This window comes from Molossus molossus, unplaced genomic scaffold (genome assembly GCF_014108415.1).
Source record: "Molossus molossus isolate mMolMol1 unplaced genomic scaffold, mMolMol1.p scaffold_m16_p_8, whole genome shotgun sequence".
NCBI lineage: Eukaryota > Metazoa > Chordata > Mammalia > Chiroptera > Molossidae > Molossus > Molossus molossus.
This window is the reverse complement of record NW_023425402.1, coordinates 79,385,641-79,413,253: the sequence shown is the minus strand read 5'-3', so window position 1 is coordinate 79,413,253 and position 27,613 is coordinate 79,385,641. Positions and strand designations below refer to the sequence as shown.

General features: G+C 42.4%; 1 protein-coding gene across 4 annotated transcripts in view; it reads right to left on the bottom strand.

Moving 5' to 3' along the window:
- TPD52L1 (TPD52 like 1) overlaps positions 1 to 21,587 on the bottom strand; it is a 72,805-nt gene extending 51,218 nt beyond the window's left edge. For all 4 annotated transcript variants that reach the window (XM_036248644.1, XM_036248641.1, XM_036248643.1 and 1 more), the window contains exon 1: positions 21,420 to 21,587. In XM_036248644.1, coding sequence (XP_036104537.1) covers positions 21,420 to 21,438 — 19 coding nt within the window. In that variant the 5' untranslated portion in view covers positions 21,439 to 21,587. The remainder of the gene's footprint in view (positions 1 to 21,419) is intronic.
- Positions 21,588 to 27,613: the final 6,026 nt, after the last annotated feature.

Genomic DNA, 27,613 nt, shown 5'->3' with positions numbered 1-27,613 from the left:
TTTGTCAGAGCTCTCTCTCCCCAGATGATAGGGAGACATCCTCAGAGTACAGTGGGTCTCACACTCAGAATACCTGCACCCCGTTTCTCTATTTTGACAAACAACATGAGGGAACAGCCAACAAATGGGAAACACGGCTGCTCCCGGCATCTATGATGCTGCAACAGTGATATCTAACAGCGGCAGGCTCCTCCACACTGTTTCAGTTAGAAGAAATAATATCCATGGTACCCAATTTTGAATACATCGTTATCCTTTTCCTTTTAAAATAAAAAAAAAAGAATTAAATCCATATTTTTGTGGAACCTAGAAAAGAACATTTGGTCTCTCTTCTTCATTCAGGAGTGTGGAGAAGCTGCTGCCTGCGTTCACGGAAAGACATCAGGCGAGCGGACAACGGGTGAGAGGCCAGTGTGCGAGGACAATTCGTTCTTCTGCAAAATCGTCCACCGGGAAATAAGGCAAGGAATATTATTGAAATAAAGAAATGGAGAAAAAATTATTTGAACAAACTGAACACACACACGTACCCCAAGAACAAAATAAAACCCCAAGGTCAGCAAGAAATCATTCAATTTAAAAGAAAATATTAGTTATATTTTGAAAGACGGCTGAATTAAGATATCATATACCAAATGTTATAATACAAGTCACTGTAGTCAAATGTAGAGTGGAAACAAAAAGAATGAATGATTCCATCTTATTTCCTTGACACAGCAAAAGAGAATATATTGAGCACTTCTTAAAAATGCTAACGCATGCTGGTGTGATGTCGACGGCTCTTAGTCTCATTGGTTTCCTGTCATCAGTTGGTGGTTGCAGTGACTCCTACAAGCCACCTACTTGAGTACGGTTTTCAGAGGGAACGACCTAGGGCTCATTCTCGAAATGGAGCACCAGAGGCCATAGTCCGCTTCATTTGGAACTGGGCACCACTTGAGTGTCTTATTTTTCGACAGCCCTGCAAACCAAGAACGGCATATTAATTCTTGCCAGTCACAGAGTCACAGCTGATAGTTCAAATTATGGCCACTATAGTTGATAGAGGCGACTTCCAATCTGCACTTTGAGTTCCTTTGAGGTCAACTGTCTTCAGTTCGAGAAAGAAGTGGCCAGTGCGTCGAGCAGAAAGCTCCACCTTGCTTCCGTTCTGTTCTGACTCCGTACTGCACTGTTGGCAGAGGGTTCCAGAAGGCGAGGAAAACGGAAAGGGGGATTTTAGGAGTAGCTAGAATTTGACTTTCTACATCTCAGCATACCCTTTTTGTTAGGTGTCTTGTCAACTGTAAGATCTGGTTACTATTGCTTTTAATTTTCACTCTTCTTCTGTGCTGCTTTATTAAATGCCCCGGGGGAAAGTTTCAGTTTATTTCAAATATTCATGTAGTAAGGAGATACAATCAAGCTCCTACAATATAACATTTGGAACTACTTCAGAGGAAAAAGGAAATAACAATGAGGTTGGTGGAAAAAGTCTTATGGAAAAGTACCAAGAAGAGAGGTTGCCAATCCTCCTCTGCTCTTTCCCATGTGATGAACTATCTTTTGACAACACCCACAACATCAAAGGCATCAGTGTTAATGACTAGGGGAAAAAGATTAGATTAAAAATAAAGTTAACGGCAGGCTATAACAGCCGTTCTTTCCTAATGAGTATTTAAGAATGCTTTTCAATACACCTCTTAAATTAGGTATACTACAAAGGATGCCAAAGGCAGCATTCATTGTCTGTCTTCTCTGTGAAATTCTCTGCTCTCAAATCCAGTTAGATATGACACACATCATTGTCCTTTGTGGTCAAAGCGTAAGTCAGGTTTTCAAACACTTCCACTTTAAAAGCCTACTCATCAGCCACCTCTGTGCTCATGACCCACACAAATCCTGTACTGGAACGAAATGTACAACTGGTCTTTAGAAGATTTAATTTAGCAGTTTTCCCAACTGAGTTAATTGTTATAAAAGAATGTACTTAACCGTTCTTTAGTTTGCTATGGAAATTCTCCTTTTTTCAACTTGAGTATACGCTTCTCAAGTCTACGTGGGAAAGATAATCCAAGAATGCTTAGGGCAGAGGTGAAATCAACTGAGATGCCTTCTATTTATACCAAGATGATCAGCTTTCTCATGACAGTCCCCACTGCTGGAGAAAAATCATTACCTAAGTCATCAACCACAGCTGTAAAAATGTATTTGCCCCCAGTGCAAGCTAATTCTCTAACAGTATCACAGTGCGTTGTCTAAGATTAAAACTACTTCAGGGAACCTGCTGTCAGGATGTTTTCCATATAAACTGGCCTTGTTGGCAAGGACTAAATGAAACAAAACATGCCTAGGTCTGGATTTGACCTCTGAGCACCTGTCTTGCCAGCCCAGTGGAAATCTTCTGACCATGGAATGCCATGCATGCAGTTTTGATAGGAGTCCTCTGATGCAGTTTTTCAAACTGCAGATCACTACCCCATTGAATGGGTCATTAAGCCAACTTAATGGGCTCTGAACAGCATTTTCTAAATGAAATAAAATAAAGTAGACTAGAAATGATTAGAAATGCACATAGTAAGGGCAGGCAATGTTTCATGAATGTTTGTTTCAGGTATAGTCATTATTTTATATATATGTGGAATGAAGCCACTTTTAGCTAGACTCAGAGCACAGCTGTGGGAGGAAGAATCAACATGAAGACAGATCCAGTGAGGAATATAGATGTGTCTTTCCACCTGGGTAACAAGTCAATGATGCAGCTATTTTAATAGAGGAGAGAGGTCAATTTTCCACTGGGGTCACTGGTTTTCTCAGCTATGGTAAGTTGTTCCAAAACCTAACCAGCTATGAAGGCCTTGGTGAAATGTACAACATGCTTGGCTAACTGTGGGATGTCTTATTCAATAGGTGATGCTGTAAAACCTGGACACCTTCTCAACAGAAACCTCCAAAACAAGATCTCCAATTATTAGTCCTAAATGTGTAGTGTTTCCCTTACTCCTTCCTCTAACCCCTAGCTAAAATCCTTTGTTCTTTAACATCATAAAAAACCTTGGTACACGAGAAGGTATGAAAATAAAGTGTATTTCACAAGTTCTGGATTTAAGAAAACACAAGACTGCTTATTATTTTGGCAATGTGTGTGTACATTTACACGCATGATTATATATACACATACCCTTTTTTGCCACTGTTTGACAAAAAGTGGCATATTTATAAAATCCTCTGTATCTTGCAACTCTTACTTCAGAATTAATATGAACTATGTGTCAAATGGTACAGTTGTAAGTCATTCATGGTAAGTAAATACTGCATGTATTCAAACTGTCCTTTAGATGGACATTTATTTTACTTTTTTCTGGGTGGATAGTTACCTACTATAATTAGTGTTGCAATGAATAACTATGTATGTATCATTGAATAAGGTAGTTTTAGTTCCAAAAAAATTCAAAGAGAATTTCGATTTTAATAGGTGTTGCCCAACTATTTTCCAAAAAGACTAGAATAATTCACACCTCCACCAGCAACACATAAATGTTTTCTCTTTCTCCTTCCTTCTCAGCAATTGCAGTTTTCATACTTTTACTTTTTTGCCTGTCCAGGGCATAGAACACAGTATCATATTGTTTCTTAAATCTGCCTTGTTCTAGCCCTGGCTAGTTTGGCTCAGCAGTTGGAGCTTCGGCATGTGGACCAGAGAGTCCCGAATTCGGTTCCTGTTAGGGGCACATACCACCCCCCCAAAAAAAATCTGCCTTGTTCTAAAGTAATTGATTTAAGCATCTTTTCATAGGCTGCTGGCCAATAGGACCTGCACTTCTGTAAACTGTCCATTCAACATGTTTGCATATTTTTCTTGGTACACCAAACTATTAGATTTTTTCATATTTTATTGATATGAATCCATTAACTGCTATATGTGAAGTTCATTCTCCCATCTATTGTTTGTCTAGTGAATTTGATTATATATTTTGCCATGCAAATATTTTTGAATTTTATATTGAATAAAATGTCTGTTGTGTTTCCTTTGTACCTTCTGTGTTTCCCCTCTTGGCCAAACTATCCCCCAGTTAGTACATTACATAGTCATCTCATTTTTTAAATATTTGCATTTGTTTATTATTACAAAGGCTGCAATCTATATAAAATTCATTTTGTAAGGCACAAAATAACAATCAAACTTTCTTTTTTTCAGTTAGTTAAATGTACTAGCACTTGTGACTAAATAAAGCATATTTCTCATTGAATTGCCTATATTCAATTTCAGAATATTCAGGATCCGTTCTGGACTCCATATTGTGGTACTTATCTGTGGTGTCCACGCCTGCTGTTGTGATGAGAGTGAATTCGTGGTGTATGTTAACAGTCCAGAAGGCAACTCCTGCCCCCACCCGGTGGTCTCTATCACAATGCCTTGTCTGGTCTCACACATTTATTCTTCTGTAGGTACTTTAAATGCATTTTATCCAATTCCAAAGATACCTTTGTTGGGACTTTAAATGGAGTTATTAATTGATCTATTGAAGTTTTATATTCTCTTTAGATCAATATTGGTAGTTTATATTTTGTTATGCTTTCTCTGGTTCAGGGGTCAGAAAACCTGGCCTACAGGCCAAATCTGGCCCCATCTATTTTTGTAAATATAGTTTTGTTGGCTCATAGGCATGCCATTTGTGTTTATGGTGTCTGTGGGTCCTTTGTGCTACAGTGACAGAGTGTGACAGAGACTGTTTGACTAGCCAAGCCTGAAATAATTACTGTATGGTCCTTTATAGAATAAGTACACAGATCCCTGCTTTACATTTGCAATTTATTTTCCACAAAGTTATACATGATATTCTCCAGCTTCTAAAATTTCTTCAATATTTTAGTTTTATCTCCTTTTTCATTCTGACTTTGCTCTCTTTTTTTTCTGGAAATACGTTCACAAAGAATTTGTATCGTGGGGAAATGGGGGGGAAAAGGGAGGAACATCTGTAATACGTTCAACAATAAAGATGTAAAAAAATAATTAATTAATTTAAAAAGTAAAATGCAAATATTAGTCACAAAAAAAGTTTGAGCACAGCATAAGCAGAAAAAACATATTTGTAATTATTTTAAAAATAAATTTTATAAGACAAGTATTTGGAAGGCAAAAAATAATTTTTGAATTTATTCTTTCTGCTACTTTTGTTGTTGCTGTTTCTAATTTTATTAATTTCTGCTTTCATCTTTTAAAATTCTTTCTTTTAGTGTACCTTTTTTCTTTTCTAGTTTCTCAGTATTAACTTTTATTATTTGTAGCTACTCTATGTCTCAAATTTTGGAGGGATTTCTCTTTATTTTCTAGATATTTCAGAATTTCATTTTGATTTTACCTTTGACCCAAGCATGTTTCTTAATTTCCAAGTTGTTAGACATTTTCAATTATATTTTAACATTTATTTATAATATTGTTGCAGAAGAACTAAAGAACGTGGTCTATAAAAGCTCTTCTGGGTGGTTTAAGGTATTCTTTGGACCAAGTAGTTCCCTAATTTTTCTAAGTGCTTCATGGCAACAAGGAAGTTAGGGAAAGAACATGAAGTTCTACATAAAGTTTTATAATACATCCTATTAATTTAATTTAATTGGATCGTTCAAGGTCCTTCTGTCTTTACCTATTATCTAATATTTACTCATTGAATATGCCAGTATAAAACTGAATTATTAAACAGTTCTCCCTGCGGTTGTGATAGCTTTCAATCACGGATTTCTAGCTGACATGACAATTGGGCACGGAATTTTATGTCTTCATAAATCGTGCCTCTTTCTATTGTTTCATGCTTTCTTACTAATTTATTCTTCCTCATGTTTTATTTGGTTTGCTCTTTGCCTTGAGTATTTTTGCCTACCTCTGTCTTCCTTCAGACTTTAAAAAATATTGATTAAAAATATTTCTTACAGCAACTCTCATCTGTGTGTTTATTTTTATGCCAGCAGTCTCTCCTTTGCCATGGGGGTATTTACTCCTTTTATATTTTAATGTAACAATGGTACACTAGACTTTCCATGTTATACTTACAATTCAGGTTACTTTGCTGTTTCCTCCTTTATTTTGCTTTACTATTTCGCTGGCGTGGTAGAGTTTCATTCATTCCTTTTTGTTTTTTCTTGTTACCTTACAGGCTCTACCGCTCTTTCCAGTTGTCTAAGCTGTTACCTTCCCTTCACAAATATTGTATTAAAACCTTCTGAAAATAAATGCTTAATCCCAATGCTCAGACAAAAATCTAATGTATACTATCTTATACAAACAAAATGCCAACTATTTCTTCCTTCCAGAATGTTATTCCTGCATTGCCTCTCTCTTTGGCCCTGCAAGGCAAGAGCTTGAATCCCCTCTGTGGATACGCCTGCCTGGCTGCCAAGCCCAGAGCCGGCCTGCTCCCAGCCAGAGGCCCATGGGACCGGTTTGGTCAGTCAGAAGCCCCGGCAGGAGATTTGAGAGAGCAGAGCTGGAGGCTGCACTTCAGCCATCTCTGCTGTTCTGCAGCCAAGCACAGACTTGAAGGCATCGTTTTCTGTGGAGGTTGTCCTTATGTTGCCCCCAGCTTCATGGTGTGACCCATTCATTTAGCTGCTGCACACAGGAGCAGGGGTAGCACAGTTCTGCAGCCAACGGCAGCAGCAGCAGCTTGGTGACAAGACAGGTATCGATGGTGTGGCCTCTTGATCCCAAATGCCTCTTAGTAGTAGCCATGGCAGCAGCAGCTGGGGCTCCAGTCCTTGGGAGTAGCTGTAAGAGTTGTTCCTGAAATCTTAGTCTGGAGTCTACTATTTCATCTATACAATGATTTTGTGTCCATATAACATGGCTCTATATTTCCTTCCTGTTTAACATAGGTCGGTAGTCTTGGCTGGTTTTCTCAGTGGCTAGAGCATTGGCTCAGGACCAAAGGGTTGCGGGCTTGATTCTGGTCAAGGGCACATACCTTGGTTGCAGGTTTGATCCCCAGCCCTAGTCAGGGTCCTACAGAAGGTAATCAATCGATGTCTCTCTCTCACATCCATGTTTCTTTCTCTCTCTCTCTCTCTCCTTCCCTCCCTTTCCATAAAAGTCAATGGAAAAATATCTTGGGATGAGAATTAACAAAATAAGAAAGAAAGAAAGAAAGAAAGAAAGAAAGAAAGAAAGAAAGAAAGAAAGAAAGAAAGAAAGAAAGAAAGAAAGAAAGAAAGCAGGTAGATTCTTTCCTCTGCAGTTGAACCCTGAATCATGCTTTCCCTTTCTCCCCACAAAACTCACTTTACTGAGATAACAATAATTTAGTACTTTTGGTTTTAGATAAAGTTTCCTTTCAGTGTGTCTTTTCCATATCAAGAATCTTTATGTAGCCCTTATATTACATCTTCCCAATTACTATCAACATTTATTTACATGTAACCAACATTTGAGTGTCAACCAAATTGCTAGAGATTGGCTTTGCAAGAAAAAAGATGGTTAAAGCTTGGTCCTTGTCTTATTGTTCTGTAAACATCTTCCACAGATTTTATAAATGTTTTGCAATTTTATTCTCATATAATCCAGTGATGCTTTATTCCTGGTTTTTATTAAAAGTACTTCCCTTAAGACCTTCCAGTGGGTCCAGCCAGTGTGGCTCAGTGGTTGAGTGTCAACCCATGCACCAAGAGGTCACCAGTTCAAGTCCTGGTCAGGACACACGCCCAGGTTGTGGGCCTGATCCCGGGGCGGGGGGCGGGGAGCGGGGGGTGGGGGGCGGGGGGGGGCATGCAGGAGGCAACCAGTCAATGTTCTCTCTCATTGATGTTTCTGTCTCTCTCTTCCTCTCCCTTCCTCTTTCTCTCTAAAATCAATAAAGAAAAAAAATTTTTTTAATGATCTTCTAGTGAAGTCATATAGAGAAAAATCAGTGACATCAAGATGTGCTTCTGATCAAGGCCCTTCACTAGGCCCTCTTCATCTACCTGTTTCTTTCAAATGTTTCTACCCTGTCATTTCTAACTACAAAGCCTGGCTCCAAGCTCACCGCTCTAAGTGGTTCTCCTGTCCAGTTCTGGCCCGTGTTGGCCACCTGGACCTGTGGATGCTCCAGGGGTCTACATGCACCTTTAGTGCTGCTTTCCAAGTATGCTTTTCATTCCTCTTTTTTTTTTTTTTTAATATGTTTTTTATTGATTTTTTTTTTAGAGAGAGATAGAAACATCAATGTCAGAGAGAAACATTGATCGGCTGCCTCTTGCCAAGTTTCCTACTGGAGATCGAGCCTGTAACCCGGGCATGTGCCCAGACCAGGAATCAAACCAGGACCTCTCAGTCCATGTGACGATGCTCAGTCCACTGAGCCATACCAGCTGGGCTCTTTTCATTCCCTTTTTTGTTCATTCCTATTTATTATATCAGGACTGATTTTATTGGAAATCACTCATCTATTGATGGACACCTGGGCTGTTTCTAGATCTTAGCAATGTAAATAGTGCTGCTATGAACATAGGGGTATATACATTCTTTCTGATTGGTGTTTCAGGCTTCTTAGGATATATTCCTAGAAGTGGGATCACTGGGCCAAATGGCAGTTCAATTTTTAATTTTTTGAGGTAATACCACAGTGTTTTCCATAGAGGCTGCACCAGTCTGCATTCCCACCAGCAGTGCACTAGAGTCCCCTTTTCTCCACACCCTCGCCAACACTTGTTGTTTGATGATTTGTTGATGGCAGCCATTCTGGCAGGCGTTAGGTGATACCTCATAGTTATTTTAATTTTCATCTCTCTGATGATTAGTGATGTTGAGCATTTTTTCATATGTTCTCTTGGCCTGTTTGGAGAGTTGTCTATTTAGGTCCTCTGCCCATTTTTTAATTGGGTTCTTTCTCTTGCTTTTGTTGAGTTGTATGCATACTCTACATATTTTGGAAATTAACCTCTTATCTGATGTATCATTGGCAATTATACTTTCCCATATAGTGGGTTCCTTTTCCATTTTGATGCTTGTTTCTTTTGCTGTACAGAAGCTAAAATCTTAGCAAATCGAATCCAGCAATATATTTTTAAAAACTACAATCAAGTGGGATTTGTCCCAGGGATGCAAGGCTGGTATAATATTCGTAAATTGATAAATGTGATACACCACACAAACAAAATGAAAAATAAAAATTATATGATCATATCAATAGATGTTGAAAAAGCATTTGACAAAAATACAGCATCCATTTTTGATAAAAACTCTCAGCAAAGTGGGAACAGAAGGATCTTATCGCAACATAATAAAGGCCATTTATGACAAACTACAGCCAACATCATACTCAATGGGCAAAAACTAAAAGCATTTCCCTTAAGAACAGGAATAATACAGGGATGCCCACTTTCACAACTCTTACTTAACACAGTACTGGAAGCATTCCCTGCATGCCTAATCTCCACAGTGTGTGTGTGTTCACATGTAGCATGAAAGCACACATACAACGCACAAAGTGATTTGTGAGTACTCAGTGTACAAGCTACTTAAATCTAGGCCTCCTTTTACTCATCTGTGAAACGGTGACACTGTCCCCTACTGCATAGCTGTGTTTGGGAGAAGATTAACTGCGACCCTGTATGGCAATGCCTACTTAGCAGCTGTCCCGGGTCCCGAGTAGGGATGATGACGTCTGACAGCAAAGCCAGTGCTCTTAGCATCCTGACTTCCTCCGCTGTTCTCAGGCAAAGTAATGTGATGTTCTCTTCTCTTAATGTACTCCAGAAGTGAGTGTACTGTAAGACGCTGTACCCAAGGCCTGAAATGTCATCACACATCCAGATGGCAGGTTCCCTCCCTTTCTACTTTCAACCAACTCTCAAAAACCACCCCCTCAACAATCGTCTCCTGACTATGACAGAGGAAGCCACTTCTCTTTACCTCACTCTCTCCAAAAGTATACCTCTTACAACACTTTGCCATGACCTCAGCTCACGATTCCTGAAAAAGGTGGCTGGTACTTATACGTGGTCAGAAGTGACAACCCTGTGCAGCTGTTCGGGTCTACATACTTCCCCTGCACTCGATGTGCTTCTGATGTTTGTACGCTTGCCTTAGAGAAGGCATAGTGCTGTGTACATTGGTTTTTACAATGCCCGCCAACTAACACACTTCGACAAATATTGGCTTAATAAAGGCACCCAGCAGTGACTTAGCATCTATGCTTACCTCCCTTCCCAGGGCCCTTGGGCATTATGCTTACCTGGTGTCTATAAAGTATAGCTGCAAAGGAGCATCATCATGCCTTTCTAAAGCCAGAATTGTCCCAGGGCAGTCCAGTCCACAAGGACTGTCCCAAAGGGGTGATTTGGACAGAAGCCACCAGGACAGAAGTGATCCAAAACCAACTTTCCAAGTGAAACTCAACTACCAACAAATCTCCCTAATGTCCAAAAGATTCCTTAGACCCTAGAGTCAGTGTAACACCCAATACTGACTCATGCCAGTTAACCTGGAAAATTCTGGCCTTTGACAACCTGAGAGAAGAGAGAAAATACCCAAAGACTTACAGCTCACACCATCCTAGATACACTGAGAAGGCCTGGATGCTCAGTTACCTGTGCTGACACACTTTAGCACCTGTTCTAGTTTATCATTGTATCCCCAGAATCTATACATGACCTCCACACAAAAGAGTTCACCAAATGTTTGTCAGTAAATAAAATTATCATAAAATATCACATGCTCCTATCTAGGTCTGTCCTCAGTGCTAGTATGAAACACCCAAGTTTTTAGCTGTTCATATCTGATATTTAAATCCCATGACGCTGTTTAAGTCTCCATTTGGTTTTCTCTCTCTCTCTTTATTCTCTGGAAAACAGACAGCATGTACACAATCAGGTAAAATAGCTAGTTTCCCTCGGCAGTACTGCCGAACCCCCCAGCTACCTTAGTTCTTTGTTGTACCATGAACAGGTACTATTTTATTCTCTGGGTTATCCCTAAGTCCTCCTGATGTGGTATCTTATTATATTCTGACCTCTTAGTCTTCCTGAATTTTGGTCTTGACATTGTTCCTTGTGCTAATTATATAGATCACATATTATCAGGTTTGCTAATTAATTGCTACAAATGAATTACTACAGGGTATAAATAAATTAATTATGACATCATATTCACTGCTTGGTTCACTGCCGTCAGATTCTTCACCTTTCTAGACCTTAAAGAGAAAAGCAGATTGCAGTCTTGAACCCAATGTCTAAGATTACTTTAGACCATCATTTCCCCTCTTCTGGTTCCAGTCTCCTAATCTGCACAAGAGAGACGCCAGCCCCCTTCACACCACCAGAGAGCCGCGAACACCCCCAGTCCGATGTGTTGAAAAGCTCTCATCAAATATCAAGGGCTCTGGCAACAGCAGGTCCCTGGGCTGGGGTTCTGCGGGCCTCAGGGAAGGAAGTTGGTGTCATTCTGTTTCTTCATTTAAAAGAACTCTGAGAAATAGAAATGGTCTTGATACCTGAATGTGTCATTGAAGGACCGGGAAACAGTGTTTTCTATTGATGTTAAATGGTCCCACTTCATGTTTGCAGTTGTGAGTTGAATTCTCCAGAACGAGGTAATGGAGTAGTAATTAACACTTTCCGTTAGGTTCTCTGATCAAGACAGAGCTGAATATATACGTATGAACACACACACACACACACACACACACACACACACACATATATATATATACATTTATATACTTAAAATGTATGTACCACATTTAATTTGCAAACTCTAATGTGTCAGTAATTCAGTAATTTCGGGATTTTCAAGGTTAAAGTAAAAGTTTGCTCAATTAAAAAACGTTATAAACCATGATTGGCACCAACTCTGTCTAATTAACCATAGCAGGATGTTCATAATTCTGCGAACATACTCACTTTCAATAAATCTATCTTTGAAAATGTAATAGTAAGCCTGTCTTTCTTTTCCTTCCTTCCCTCCCTTCCATCTTCTCTCCATAAAGCTGAACTGGTTTACATGATATATGATGAACTAATGATTACATAAAAATAAAGTAGGGCTTGTGCAGCAGTTGTTTTCAAAGACAGAGGAAAACCAAGACACGTGATGATTCCCAAAGACTCTGAGTATGACAGTTACCTGCACGACGGAGTGTAAACTGAGGAACAGCAACATCAGAGCTATGGGCTCAAGGTGATGAGCACATGGGGGCAGGATGGCGTCAGAGGTCTGTCCCAGGGCAGATGCAGGTGAGCTCAGACTCCAGGGACAAAGTGACTTTCCTTCTTGAAGTGGCTTTCAAACATCCTCCCTTAACCCAATTGTCCACAAGATGCTGTTCACCAAAGCAACACAGCCCTCTTCAAACCATCTCCCGATTTTTCTCAGAATGCTCAAACAGTGTTATCATGCACGAAAGAGAAAACTCACTTTAGGAAGAACTGTCTTCTCAGCATTTCGGTCCAAAAAAAATCACTGGTATGGAGTAAGTAAATTGAAGGAATAGGGGAAAAAGTGAGCTGGTACCACAGAGTAAAAAGAAAGAAATGAAAGATCATTCTGCTACCTTGAAGCTATCTTGTGAAAAAAAACTTGTGTGTTAAATAGAAACTAGGTACAATAAAATCAACAACATTGTAAAAACAAAACAGTAGTGCAACTCACATTATCGTAAATCCTGCATAGAAAAGGAAAAAGAATGATCTGCTTGTGCAATGTTTTAAGCGATTTTAAAAATAAACATTCAACTACTAATACTAAGGAAAACTGGTATTCCTTCAGTGATTCTGAGTTTTCAAAGGGCTTGGAGACACGTGGGGTCTTTTGTAACTTTTATTCACACTTGAGGGATGCAGTCTCTGAGCAGCTGCCCGTGATCAGGAGCCTGGGTGGCTGCACTGTCCCACCTTAGACAACATCTACTGAGGGTGCACGTGGGTAACCCATTGTGCTGTACACTACACAGTGACCATCGAGAAACAGACAGAGCTAAGGCATAGCGTTTTTCCTGTGAATTTCACTGTCTCTTCAAGAGTTAAAATTGATCAGAAAAACAACGGGGGAAGTTGTGCAAAAGCTGCAGGACTAAACCATGAGGGATGCCTGGGATTCAGTCAGCTGTGTCTGTCAAGACTGAGTGGTCTGAAGAATATGAAGGAATTCAGGGTTTCCTCAAAGGTCTTTACAGTTGGGTGGAAAGTATGCTTACATTTTGTAAGAGCCAAAGAAACACAAAATCCAATCAAGTGATGTGGGGGTTACCGTCTCCCTTTAGAAGTCATGGCGTGATGGACATGGCAATTCTAGATTCAAAGTATTCACCAGGGTCAAGAGGGGTCATCTAGTCCCAAGCCAAATCTCTGGTACTGGTGCAGCCTCGGGTGTGCTGGGACGCCTCGCCTCTCTGCTGGAATGTGAGCTGTTAACTGATGACGTCTGCGTGTGGTGTCAACTGGAGAGTGCTGCAGAGTCTTCTACAGCCACTCCACGCACCCCCCTTGCACAACCCCTCTTCATCAATGTATTGTTCTCCTTAGCACTTACCAACATCGAGTATACTATGCCATTTATTGACCTATGTTATTTACTATTTGCCTCTTCCCTAGACTATGAACTTCCTGAGGGCAGACGTTTTTATTGTGGTCACTTGTGCTTTGCTGGAACCTAGAACAGCGCCCGGCCCATAGATATTCCAGATCATTATTGAATGAAGAATTGAATGGAGAAATTAATAAAAATGGAAGCTATAGAACTAGTATATTTGTGGGAAGGCATCTGACTCGTTGGTATTTTATATTATGTTTGAGAAAATTTGGTCTATTGAGAGAATATCAGGCTTATAATCACAATTTTAAATGTTTACTTTGGTAATTGAATTAAATGTGATTTTTAAGTGGAAATCCTATTCCATTTGCAAGTAATACTACAACAGTTAAGAGAATTTTATATTAACTATGTTTATATATTTAATTTTTAGATTTAAGTACTTGGAAAGGTTAGTCAATTAGGAAACTGAAGTACTTAAATATGAAACTGAGGGTATCAGCTAAATTTGTATATCTGAGGTATCCTAATATTTAAATGGCATACTAGTCCAAATTCCAGTAAAAGTATTTACATTTGGTAATTTTATAAATAGAGTAAAATTTGCAGGATGAACTTAAAAGTGTAACTTAAAGGTGTGAAGAAGGAGCACAGGCTGCGAGCAGAAAACCAAGCTCCCTGCTAAGAACCCAGCCCAGCAGGGCCCTGACGTCTGGGAGCGCTTCCACCTGCAAAACGAAGAGTCCGCATGCGATCGCCTATTATGTCCCTCCCAGCTCTAAATGATGATGCTACTTAGTAAGGACACAGAACAGATTCATAATGCCGTGAGACTTGAGAGGAGAGAAGGATTACGTCCAGTGGGAAAATCAGGAGCTCATTCGTGGGATCTGACAAGTTGAAATGAGGGGAAACAGCATTTGCAAGGGACAAAACCGCCTGAGCAAACATGGGAAAGTAGAAAGTGGGTTTGAAAATGGGGAGTCAGAGAAAATGTCCAACAGTGGGCCAGCCACCAAGTCTGGTCAAGACAGCACTTCACCAACGTGTTGATGAATATATGTCATATCTCAAAACACTGATATATGAGTGGCAGATGTGTGAAATCTGCTAGGATGTCAGAGATAGTTTCACAGCACAACGACAGTATTTACTTAGGACCTAAACACACGATTGATGATCAAAATGAGTATATATATTTACATTAAGGTTAGATTTTACAAGAAGAATATGCTATTTAAATTACACTGTAAGTTCTTAGAAGTTTACTTAAAAGTAAGCTTATGATGCCCAGTCGGTGTGGCTCAGGGGTTGAGCGTCGATCCATGCATCAAGAGGTTGCTGGTTTGGTTTCCGGTCAGTATACATGCCCAGGTTGTGGGCCTGGACACCAGTGGGGGGCATAAAGGAAGCAGCCAATCGATGTTCTCTCTCATTAGTGTTTCTCTCTCTCTCCCTCTCCCTTCCTCTCTCTCTAACATCAATAAAAAAAAAATAAAAAAGTGTCCGGCCTGTGTGGCTCAGTGGTTGAACATTGACCCTTGCACCAAGAGGTTGCTGGTTCAATTCCCGGTCAGGACACATGCCCAGGTTGTGGGCCCGACCCCCAGTGGGGGGCGTGCAGGAGGCGGCCAGTCAATGTTCTCTCTCATGGATCTTTCCATCTCTCTCTCTCTCTCCCTTCCTCTCTCTCTAAAAAACTTAATAAAAGGAAGAACATTTTTTTTTTAAATAAGCTTATGCTACTTTATGAGTTTAAGGCTAATGCTAACTCAAATATCACATTACAGAATCCAAGTTGAGTTCTATGAAACTGAAGGAATACCCACATAATCTGCTCTATCTGTAAAAGATTTCCTGTGCCCTAGATTCTCAACGAAGCTGAAGGTCCTCTCCACTGAAAGGTCAGTGAAATACCGAGATGAATGGATTCATCTTCATCAATATTTCAAACCCTAGCAGGCTATCGGTGAGAACTTGGGGGAGATAGCACATTGAGGGAAGGAAATAAGGGTTTTCCAGGTTTAGTTCAATAACTATGTGCAATATGCCGAATAATGTTTTAAGCCACACAAGAATATGGACATATTTTCTCATAAATGTCAATAACGTAGCTAATCAGAGCAGGCCACGTGTGTATTACAGAAGAAAATGCCACCAAATACTTGTAGCTTCTATTTCTACAAGTGAGACTTTCATCTGTCCAGTTAAAATAATTTGAACAGGTGTTGTCAACTCAAGGTTTTCAAATGCCTGCAAACCAGCTCCCAGGCAAACCACTCCCCACAGCAGTGGACGGTAGCTCTCTCCTGCTCCTGCCTCCTCCGCCCTGTTGAACCTCTGCACCAGGACAGCGAGAAAACAGAGCTCCCAGAGCACAGGGTTATTTGCACAGCCCACACGATGGTCTGAGTATTTGCTCGATATTTGCTTAAGGGAGATGGGGACAAACTGAAGACCCATTTCTTTGTTTGTAAAGTACACAGCAGCGCTCCAGTCACCACTTTTCTTTCGAGCTGTCCCACATCACAACTTTATTTGCACAAAAACTTTGGATATGCATTGCAGACTTTACTAAAGATGCTATAAGGGAAACTAGAAAGTGGTTTATAGTATTTCTTGGGAAAATATCATTAGAAATATCTCTTGTCCTTAGTTTCTCCCGCAGGGATGACTCTTCTATGCTACCCTCCCTGGGAAGAGATGGCCATGTCAAATTCATCTTTGTTTCCCATTGGTATGGGTATGTGTTGCCCTGTGCACACTGAGAGACGGTGTAGGAGAGTAGGAAGGTCATGCTCTGGACCCAGATAGACCTGCAGTTGAATCCTGCCTTCCTCAGTTAATGTTTCTGACCTTCCATATCCCTGTCTACAAATGAGTTAAAAATAACACTATCTATCCCATGATGTTGACATAAGGATTCAATAGATAATGTATGTAAAGTTCTTGGCATATGCTAGTAAGAACAACAAGCAAACATTTATATAGTACTTACCACATGCCTGGCACTGTTTTAAGACCACTGCTTGTATTCACTTGTTAAATCCTCAGTACAATACTATGACCTAGGTGTAATTCTTCACATTACAAATGGAAAAATCAAGGCCCCGAGAAATGAACTAACTTGTTGAGGGTCATAGTAATGGTGACACCGTCAGGATTAAAATCCAGGCAGTTTACCCTGATTCTGGAATCTTGACCCTTGTCCCCTTCTGCCTCTCAATATTAAGTGCTTGTTACAATATGCTATTACTACAGCAATCAATAAATAGTTGTTGATATAGTTATTTGACAAGTCAGTACTTGCAGAAGTACTCATTTATTATTTACTCTCACTCACTAAGTCCCAAATCTTATCACAGGCCACAAAAATGAACCCTGTTGCTTATAAGTTTTATAAAGCAACTTTGCAGATTCTGCCCACCAAGAGGATCAAGAAGACAGGGTGTATATTAGAGAAGGCAATCCGAAATAGATTCACATATACGATAATATCTGTCATTTGTACGCTTAGATTTTATAAGAATTTTAATTGCAACAATAACATATGATGTGTTGCAAATGATTGGCTTCATCTTTAAAAAAACACACACGTATTTGTGGATTTTTTTAGAGAGAGGAAGGGAGGAAGACAGATAGAAACATCAATGTGAGAGAGACGCATCGATTGGCTGCCTCCTGCACATGCTCTATGGGGAATCAAGCCTGCAACCAAGGCATGTGCCCTCACTGAGAATCGAACCAGCACCTCTCAGTACATGGGACGGTGCTCAGTCCACTGAGTCACACCAGCCAGGCAACTGACTTCATCTTATGTGTACGTCACTACCTACTTTAAAACCTCTTTTTAGAGGGAAAATAAAACAATAGGAGCAGCTCTGAAGACAGTAAAAATGTTCTTAATAATACTTTAAAAAATCATAAATCAAAATGTTTAACACCTAGCTCCCACTGCATGAGGTTTATAATTACATTGACTGAAATTTGCAAAAGGATTTTTTTCTTTGAGTAATCTGATTCCTACAATGTAAGAGATTTGGCCTGTTGTTGTTTGGCAGGGGGAAGGAGGGATTATTTTATTGTTTTAAAACAAAATTGTTCACAGAGCAATAATTTGTTTTCCACAAAATATTTATTAAAAAGGATACAATTGTATTTATTTTGCTAGAGCTTCATTCCTTGCTTTATTTTCTGTTCCTATCCTTGTTCACTTTATTTCTTCTATTTCTAATTTACATTATCTTGCTGTGTTTCATGTATCTGTGTAAGCTGCCGTAAGTTCTGCCTAGAACAAGATGAGGGTAAATAAATGTTCTGTGAGCAAAGTATTGTATAAGGTACGGGTGACATTTTCACTTTAATGGAATTTGCAATCAGGCAGCATTAATCTGACATGTATTACTGTATGTCATTCATGGACTTCTGAGAACCCTCTGACTAGAATGTCTAAATATAAAAAATAGTTACTGTAGTAGGTTGAATAACAGCCCCTAAGCATATCAGGTCCTAAACTCTGGAACCTGTAAATGCCATCTTATGTAAGAAAGGGGTCTCTGAACATGTGATTAAGTTAAGGATCTTGAGATGGAAAGAGGATCTTGGATTATCCACGTGGGCTCTAAATGACTTCACAAATGTTCTCAGAACCTGGAGGCAGAGGGAAATCTGAAACAGCAGAGAAGGCAGCGGGGCCGCGGAGTGATGCAGCCCATGAATGCAGCCAACAGCCACCAGAAGCTGCAGGAGGCAAGAAACTAATTTTTCCCAGAGGAAGCAAAGCCCAGCTGATACCCTGATTTCGGTCCAGTGATAGTGAGTTTGGACTTCTAGCTCCAGAACTGTGAGAGAATAAATTCCTGATGTTTTAAGCCGCCAAATTTGTAGTAATGTGTTACAGCAGTCACAGGACACTAGTACAGCTATTAATCTGAATATATACAATGGTTAAGTGGAAAGAAAATTTTTATTTTAACATTAAAGACATTGGGAAAGACAGAAGCAAAGTTTTTCCTAGAAAAATGAACTAGTATCAGGTAGTTAAAAAAGTATCAGCAATGTTTCATTTTGAAGGACTGCCATATGTTTCAGGAAAATGGTACATTCATAACCAAATTTCCTCTCATAGATCATTATGTCCAGGCCACATTCTCTAGTACCAGGAAGGCTGGCATCGGGGGCACTCCCATCCCACACTGTTCTCCAGCCCCTCCTCCCTGAATCGCTTTGCTCATAATCCCACTTTAAACGTTTTGGTTCTACCAACTTCCCAGAAAGTGTCCTTGTTTTCCTGAAAGTAATCTTTTCTTTTACAAAGTCAAAAGACATGTTTGCCGAATTTCACTTATGGAAAAGTACTAGGACTGACTGGTGTGTTTATTGAACTATTTGTGCAAATAATGTCCAGAGCACCTGGTTGGTCTCCTGGAAAGTATAGGGGGTATCGCTTCTGCAGCTGTCTACATAACCTCACTCATCTTTGCTCTCTCTAAATCAGGAGGAAGAAAGATAAGTCATCCCCACTCTGGATAATTCTAAAATAAATTGTGCTGATGACACAATCCTACACAAAGGACTCTCTTACAATTTAACAGTCAATTTCATTTAGCCAGAAAAATATGGCAAGGGGAAAGATTTTCTCTTTAATATATTATAAACGTTTTGAATAGTTTTAATCTTAAAACAATTTAAGTGACAAAAGAAAGGCCTTAAAATGAAAAACTCAAAAACTTAAGAGGCAAAAACTTTATGCTTTTGGTTGTAAAAGCATAAAGGTGAGGTCAGCTTTGACATCACCCTTCTTCATATTGAATCAAAGTTATTTTGATTTTCTTCCTAAATGTTTTTTTAAATCTGTTCACTTTCCTCCTTGTGACTGGCCATCACCCTAATCCAAGTCTCTGTAGGAATATTTCATTTGCCTTTTTAATCCACTCAGGCTCCACCCATCCATGAGGGGAAGGGGCAGAGGGGCAGAGGGGCAGAGGGCAGGGGACAGCAGTGCAGACTTGGGTTCTACCTGTCCCCTCCAGCGGTAGGCTTTGAGCCCTAATGAGGCACTCAAGCATCAACTCTGCTGCTCATTACCTACTTGATTTACAAAGAATTTATTTACATCCTGTGCCTATTTCCTCTGTGCAATGGGAATGAGAACACTACCTACCTCATGAGACTATTGTGAAGAAGAAATAAGTCAACACACGTAAAGCACAGAGAACAGAAGTGGGCACAGGAAACACGCGTCACTATTTCGGTTATCAACTACCAGGCCTAAGCTTTTCCAGGCTCTCCCTGCACTGCGCGGCCCTCCTTGCGCGGCTGCAATCTCGCATTTATCAAATAACTCTCAAATTAATGTCTGTCTCTTCCTCTACTGTTAACTTCAGGGAGCAGAAATCAAATCTGTGTTTGCTTCTCCTAGCACAGTGCTTGGCAAAGAAAAGCAGGAGAATGTTTGCTAAGTAAATCTCTCCAGTAAAGCAAACCAATGACCCCGTGGTTTCAACCTGCAGTTTCAGATGTCTTCGGGAGTTTTTCTCCAACTTACTCAGTAATAGAATGACCTGGAAAGCTTTCAAATATACCCCATGCCCAGGCCCCAGGAGATGCCAGTTGGATTGGTCTGGGATTAGCCAGAGCCAGTATTTAAAATTCTCCAAATAATTCTAATTTGCAATTCAGGTTGGTAAATTCCAGTGTTGTTCCCACTTGCTTCAATTTAGGAGCGAAGGCCTCCTAGCCGACCTCCCCTTTTGAATTTGACCAACCTCAGGGGGGTTCAATTCTCCTTTCTTATTTAACTAATGGGCAGTTTTATGGACAGGACCTGGGCTGATGGAACAAACAGGACGGTTCGCGCTGTTCAGACCATTGTAATCCTGGCACAAAACCTGTTGGATGGGTCCAGGCCCCGCACCGCCAAACCGCTCTCAGCACGCTTCTGCCCCTAGAGGGCGAGCGCATAGGGTCACGAACCTCCTCCTTCAGTTACCTTAAAAGCCATCACAGAATTCCCTACACTACAGAAGAAAGGTGCAATGGTTGTTTTAAAGGATGAAGAACGCTCAGCTCAACCCACCCCTTCCTGGCGTTGCTCCCAAGATAGACCCCAGAATCGGCTTGCTTCTCCCCAGTCTCGTGCTGCACCTCCTCCCACCTCTGCTCCTTTCCACAGTCCGTTTAGTCCCGATCTTGCACGATTCCATCAGGCTTCCCAAACCCTGGTGCGAATGTGACCCCAGATAAAAGGATGCCCTTCGTGAAGCCCCGGGAGTGGGGAGCTGGGCGACCAGACCTCGGCCGGGGGCCCCGCGTGCCCGGGGAGGCTGAGGGTGCTCCCTGACCGCGGAAAACCGGGACACAGGTGTCGGTCTGCTGCAGATGAGCCGGCGGGCAACGCTCTCCTCGCCTGGGAAGGCGGGTCCCGTGCGGTCAGCCTCTCGTCTATCCAGGGGACTCGGTCTCGGCGAAGCCACCACCTCGCGCGCCCCGCGCTCAGCCCCCAATTTGGGAGCTGCATGCAGGACGCGAGCCCACAGCTCAGGGCGAGGGAAGTCACGCTCCCTCCCCACACCCCGAGGGAAAGAGAAAGAAAGCAGGGTTCTGACCCGGTACAACAGGTCCTTGGGGTACTCGCGAGGTTCAGGAAGCGGGCATGCCTAGCTGGGGAAAGGGGCGAGAGCATTCTGTGGGCGTATTTCCTACGAGGAACCTCTCCACTTAGAGTCTTCGCCGGTCCCCAGCCCCACAGCAAACCCTGAGTTTAGGGAGCAGGGATTATCCCGCAGGCGCGGGTAGGGGCAGAGTTGGGGATCTGTGAGGATGGCACCGGTCTGCTCGGTCCGAGAAGTTAGGTGGTGCAGGAAAAGCGCCTTTATGCGCGCGGGGGAGCTGACCCCCCAGGACGATCGGCGAACCCCCAGGACGATCGGCGACCACTCACCTTGTGCCTGCGCCTCCATGGTGGCCGACTTCGGGCTGAGCGTGGCTGGGGCGCGCTCGCAGAGATTCCGACCCGGTGCCCGAGTCAGAACGCAGCTGGCCCAGCTGCTGGCGCCTTCTCTCTGCACGCGTGTCGCGGGTTCTGCGTGCAGGGGGAGAGGAGCCTCGAGAAGCCACCACTGGCCGCTTCTGTTACCTCCGCCCCTTCCAGTCCACCTGGCCTAGACTACGCTGGGGAAAAACCCGTCGTTGAGCGCCACCTGCCGGCCACTCTGGGCATTGGGAAGAGGGCGCCCCCTCCTGGCTCAGAGCGCGTTTTCAGGCCAAATAAATGCCTGACGGAGCTCAAGTAGGCCCTGAACTGGGTTGTACCAGGGCAAATACCAAGGGCGAGAGGAAGGAGGGAGGATTTACAGCACTGACCGATTACTACTCCTGGTGGAAATAGTGTGTGGTTTGTTACCCACTGGACCCAACATTTTTATCAATTGACCAATATACAACTTTGTTCTATGTATGTTTCTATTTCAAGATACCTTACTTAACATATATTGTTGTTTAATTAATTAACATTGAGCTCAGGGCCAATGGCATCATAACTCATACTGCATGACATTTATTAGGGTTTTTAAACGTATGTGTTTTGTCCCCAGGATACTGGAAAGCACTTCAGCACTGTGCTGGGGGCCATTTTAAATAGCCCCCCCCCCACACACACACACCAAAAACCCCCACAGAAATGGTTTCTTTGTAGTCTGTAAAAAGGGCACTGTGTACGGCCGGAGAGCTGAAAGAGGGCAGAGCTTAGCCTTGCTTGACCTCCCCTGGGAAGGTAGCATCTGTCAGCCCAGATTCTCCAGGGCTCTGCCCATGTCTGGCAATGACCATGGAAGTGCTGTGTTGCTTTTGGTGTCATCCATAAATTTTAGTGAGGAGGTAACACCACAAATGTGGAACTTGCAAATAACAAATCAACTGTGTATATATCTTCTAATCCAAAAACCCACAGGCCATGTCTGTAGGTTCATGAAGCAGACGCAATTTCAAGAAAAGGCCAGAGACGTACAGTTCTGTTCCAAGGCTGGCCTGGCAAAGTGACCAGAAAGCATGGCCGGAACTAAGAATTACCCTCTTGCGTCTCGTCTGCTCAGGTCTTTGGCTGTTACAGAGCTCCCGTTTCTCTTCACATCTACATGGTCTTCATCTATAAAATGAAATGTAGTATTTATTTATATTTGGTTTTGGTTTGCCTTTCTCTTTTAGATTCTTCCTTTTCTTGGGGGGGTGGGTACGTGCCCCTAGCCAATAGGGCCTAGCGGGAACCGAACCCGGGACTCTCTGGTCCGCAGGCCAATGCTCCAACCACTGAGCTAAACCGGCCAGATCTTTCTTTCTTTCTTTCTTTCTTTCTTTCTTTCTTTCTTTCTTTCTTTCTTTCTTTCTTTCTTTCTTTCTTTCATAGATGGTAAAGTCTTTCAGGGCAAGTAACAGTTCAATACTGAGCCCCCCATATTTCCTAACAAAGAGCCTTCTGCAAATTCATAGCTCAAAAAAATGATTTACTGAATAAACAATGAACTAACAGTAGGTTCTCTTTTATCCATGCCCAAGTTATTGTCAAAATATAGACTTAAAAGTCTTGGCCTGTTGGCTCAACAGGTAGAGTGTCGGCCTGTGGACACTTGGGCACTAAGGGCATGCACCTCGGTTGCAGTTTGTCCCCAGCCCCGGATGGGGTCGTGTGGGTGGTAACCACTCGATGGTCTCTCTCTATCTCTTCCCCCCTCTCCCGCCCACTCTATCTGAAGATAAGAATGCAAGAAAACAAACAAACATATATATAGAGAGAGACTTAATAAACTTTAATGGACTCTTAAGTTGTTGTTGTTGTCGTTGCTGTTTTGTTTTGTTCATCCTCACTCGAGGATATTTTTTCTATTATTATTTTTTAGAGATAGTGGAAAGGAGGGAGGGAGGAGGAGAGAGAGATAGAGAGAGAGAAACATCGATGTGAGAGAGACACATCTATTGGTTGCCTCCCACACACACCCACTGGGCTGGGATCAAACCTGCAACCCAGCTACATGTCCTTGACCAGAACTGAACCCATGACACTTTTGTGCATGGACTGGTGCTCTAAACACTAAGCAACACCTGCCAGGGCTTGCATTTTTGCTTGAGAGAAGGAACACTCATGATTTCCTGGCATATATAAAAATACATCAGTGACTTTTTGTGTGTGTGATGTTCAAGATAGCCCTGATTTGTAATCATTGACATTGAAATTGCTCTATAGAACAGCAAGCATAGGGCTTTTTAAATGGCTTTCAGTGATAGTGACCATGAATGCACCAAGTGACAAATTAGAACCAGGGATTAAATCAGTTTTAGAGTCTATTCAGTTGTTCTGGTCCCCTCTGCCCTGGAAATTAAACACCAGGTTAGGCTTGGCTCCCAGCTGTTAAAAAAAAAAGCTAAAAATAGTCAATGACTTTCCAGCTTGAGTCATCTAACCTTCATCTAAACTCTGACTCATTTTTCTGATTTATAAAATTTTAAGCTACTACCCCCTTAATTTAATATCTTTTGTCATTGTTTATAATGATAAAATGTTGATATTCATTCAGAAATGCTTACTGAATCTTCTCTGTGCCAGGGTCTACGTTCGATGTTAAGGATACAAGTGAAGGGCATGTTCCTGTTTACCCAGGGAGTTCATGGTGTGGGAAGAAGAGGGACAGACAGGTGCTTTGTGAGCAGTGCAATATGATAAATGCTGCACTAGAGATGAGCCCAGAGCGCATGTCAGCAGTGAGGGAGGTCTCCTACCTCCGACAGCTGAGGAGATCAGGGAACATTGAAGATGTTTGCCTCAGCTGAGTCTCGAAGGGTGAAGGAACTAACCAGGCATGTTGTGCTAGCCCCCAAATAATGGGTTAGCCAGGGAGATATTGTTCTGTCCTTCCTTCTTCCTGGCCACTTATGATGGTGAATGTTCTCAACCTCCTCAAAGATTAGTAAAACAGCCGTCTGCACCTCTGTTCTTCCCCTTTGTAGCTCCTTCTCAGGCAGTGGGTGGGTGCTGAAGTCAGTGCAGCCTTGGTTCACCCTGCAGGACTGGCCTGGCCGCAGAGGGGGGCACGCGGTGGGAATCACAAGTGTCCAAAGGCAGGGTGTATTCCACAGTCCTTGCCTGACACAGTTCCGGGGCACTTGTAACACAACCTGCTCGAGGTGCCCTTGGAGGTGGGCAGGACACAGGAAGGAGAGGGAGGAGTAGGAGCGGACAAATGAAGCACTCAGCTCTGCTTCCCGAACATCACAAACACACTGCAGCAGAACATGAAATCCGAACACTGACCATGACTCGCTGTGTAACCTAAAGCAAGTTTCTGAGCCTCTCTGTGCCTGGGTCTCCACGTTTTGTGGCGGGATGTGTACGAGGTTCTTTCCCTCCCAGCCTACTAGGCCACAATGTTTCTAGACCAGTGGACCCGGTTCTCTTATGCTTCAACACCACCCAAGGGGCTTTAAAACATTTCTGATAGTCGGGCCCCACTCCCTAGAGATTTCGATTTATTTATTTATTTTTTATTAGGAAACTTTCCACCTGGTAGATAGAAAATAGTAGGGGGAAATGTAAGCATGTAGAGCAAGGACTCCCCCCACTCCACCCCTGCTTCCAGGGGAGTCGGGAGGGAAGAGAAGTTGGAAGGAAGGCTTAGACGTGTGTCTGCCTCTGTCTTCTACCCTGCCCTGCCCTACCCTCATCAGAGCAACGAGGACCTGGCCTTGACAGTCCCATCAGGAACTCTGATGGCCAGGTTGTTTTGAGAAATGTTAAGGACAGAGTGACTGCCACTGTGTATTTCCCGCCCTTTCAAGTGGTGTAGGAAAACATGCAGGCATTTCCTTGAGCCCCATGTGGGGTGATGAAGTTAGGAGAGAGAGAACCAGCGAGTGAGCCAACATTCGCAGGAGACTGGAAAGAGAGGGGGGCAGGGCAGGGCAGCGGAGTCCCTCAGGAAGTTAGGGGAGCTGCACAAAGGAAGGGGCAGTTACTGTCTCTGAGGCACCTCTGCCTCGCTGGTACCCCCACATCCTGCTACAGAGCAGAACGACAGGAAATGCGGAGCGTTTGGTGAGGCATTGCTCCCCAGTCCTCAGCAGGACTCGGAACAAGTCTCCTCTTCAAGTCCAGCAGCCAGAGAGCTGGCCACGAGGCCAGAGGAGATTATGGGCTGCCGTCTTCCCAGGACCACCCAGGTAGAGTCTAGACGCGAACATCAGAGAGCGCAGTGTGAGGCAACACGGTTCAGAACAAGTCACTCCAACATGTTCCTCTGTGTTATGTGGGTTATTTTGAGCTAGAGGCAATGAGTCCCTGCAGGCTCAAGAGAAACTTCTACCCCCTACCCCTTAACTACCTAGAAGAATTTGAACTAGGGATTTTACCCATACTAAAAGATTATCCGAAATAACCTTTTTTGACTTATGTGCATGGCAGGACAAACTGCTGATCACTGAACATCCTCTCCTCTCGTCACCCTGAAATGCCCCACTGAAGCCCAAGGTGCCTTACCTCACACATACTAATTTCCCTTTCTGTCTCAACCTGTCACCTCTGCAGAGTCTTCGACTCCCTCGTGTATGTGGGGTTCCTGTGGGCACAAAATTAAATTTGACTTTTCTCTTGTCTATCTGTTTCATGTCAATTTGATTATTCAACCAGCCCGAAGAACCAGAGGAGGGACGAGGAAATTTTCCCCTTTTTCCACAAGGCCATCAGCGAAGGTCCACCAGGGTCTAGGGGACCCTGAGCGTCTGTCAATCTCATCCAGTTAAATGTGGAGTTATTTGGTTTTGTCCTTCCCACTCAATCCTCACCCCATATTCCACCAAGAGAAGCTGGTACCTAGCAGAGAGAGGGGGAAACAATCAGATTAGATTTTTTTGTTGTATCTCTCCAACACACACACACACACACACACACACACGGAGACAGAGAGGCAGAGGGAAAGAGAGAAGGAGAAAGAGAGAGAGATTGATTTTCCAAGCAATGCGAAGAGAGGGGAGAGAAGGTTTACCCTGAGGCTGAGAGAAGACTAGATCATATTCCAGTGTAAGACTGTTTACTAACCAAACACCTAACTACACTTAATGAATCTGGACCAACTGCCGGTAAGGAAAGCGTTTTCAAACCATTCGAGGGAACATGTATTGGAAAAGTACAAATATTTCATGTTTAGCCTCAAAACTGGTGACTTCTCAATAAATTGGTTACACTATATAAAATCCTTTACAGAAGCCTGATGTACACAGTTTGTCTTTTCTAAGTTCCTCTAAAATTTCTAGACCTATTTCCTGGATCCAACAAATATGCATAAAAGTTCAGAGAATTTAGAGGATAAAAGGTGCTTTCTTTTTCATTATAAAGAGACATATTATTTAAATGTACCCTGACATTTCTATATGCATGAATATTAAAGCTTACTCTTTTATACTGTAAAACGTTCAACTATATAGTCATTTCTAAAGAGCAGGCTTTGAAAACATCGAAGTGTATTTGTTTTCCAAGGTCTTCACACGGGGCATCTCAGCCTTCGCCCTGCTGGCCGTTCACCGGCTAAGTCCTTGTGTTGTGTGGTGTGTAAGAGCATCCCTGGCTTCTCCCCATAGATGCCAGTAGCAACTCTTCAGGTGTGACAATCAAACATTTCTCCATGCTCTGGCCGGTGTGGCTCAGTGGGTTGAGCATCATCCTATGCACCGAAAGGTGGCCAGTTCAGTTCCCAGTGGAGGCGCAGGCCCCAGGTGCAGGCTCAGTCCTGAGTCGAGGGTGTGTGGGAGGCAGCCGATTGATGATTCTCTCTCACATCGATGTCTCTCTCGCTCTCTAACATTAACTTAACATTTTTTTTTTAAATTTCTTCAGCCATTGTCAAATGTCTCTTGGAGAGCCAACTTATCGCTGGTGAGAACCACAGTTTTAACTCTTTCTTGAAGATCCAGAATCATTATGAATAAAGGTGACGGCCTATATAATTCAGGGAGGCCTACAGTATAGGGAGTCATCTGAACCTCCAGGAATTTCTGCTCATTATTTCCACATCCATCTGCTCTTACAGTTTTCCTGTCCCTGTCGTTGTCAGTCATTCCCCAGCTGCTGCCTGCAGATGCCAGTGTCCCAGCAGG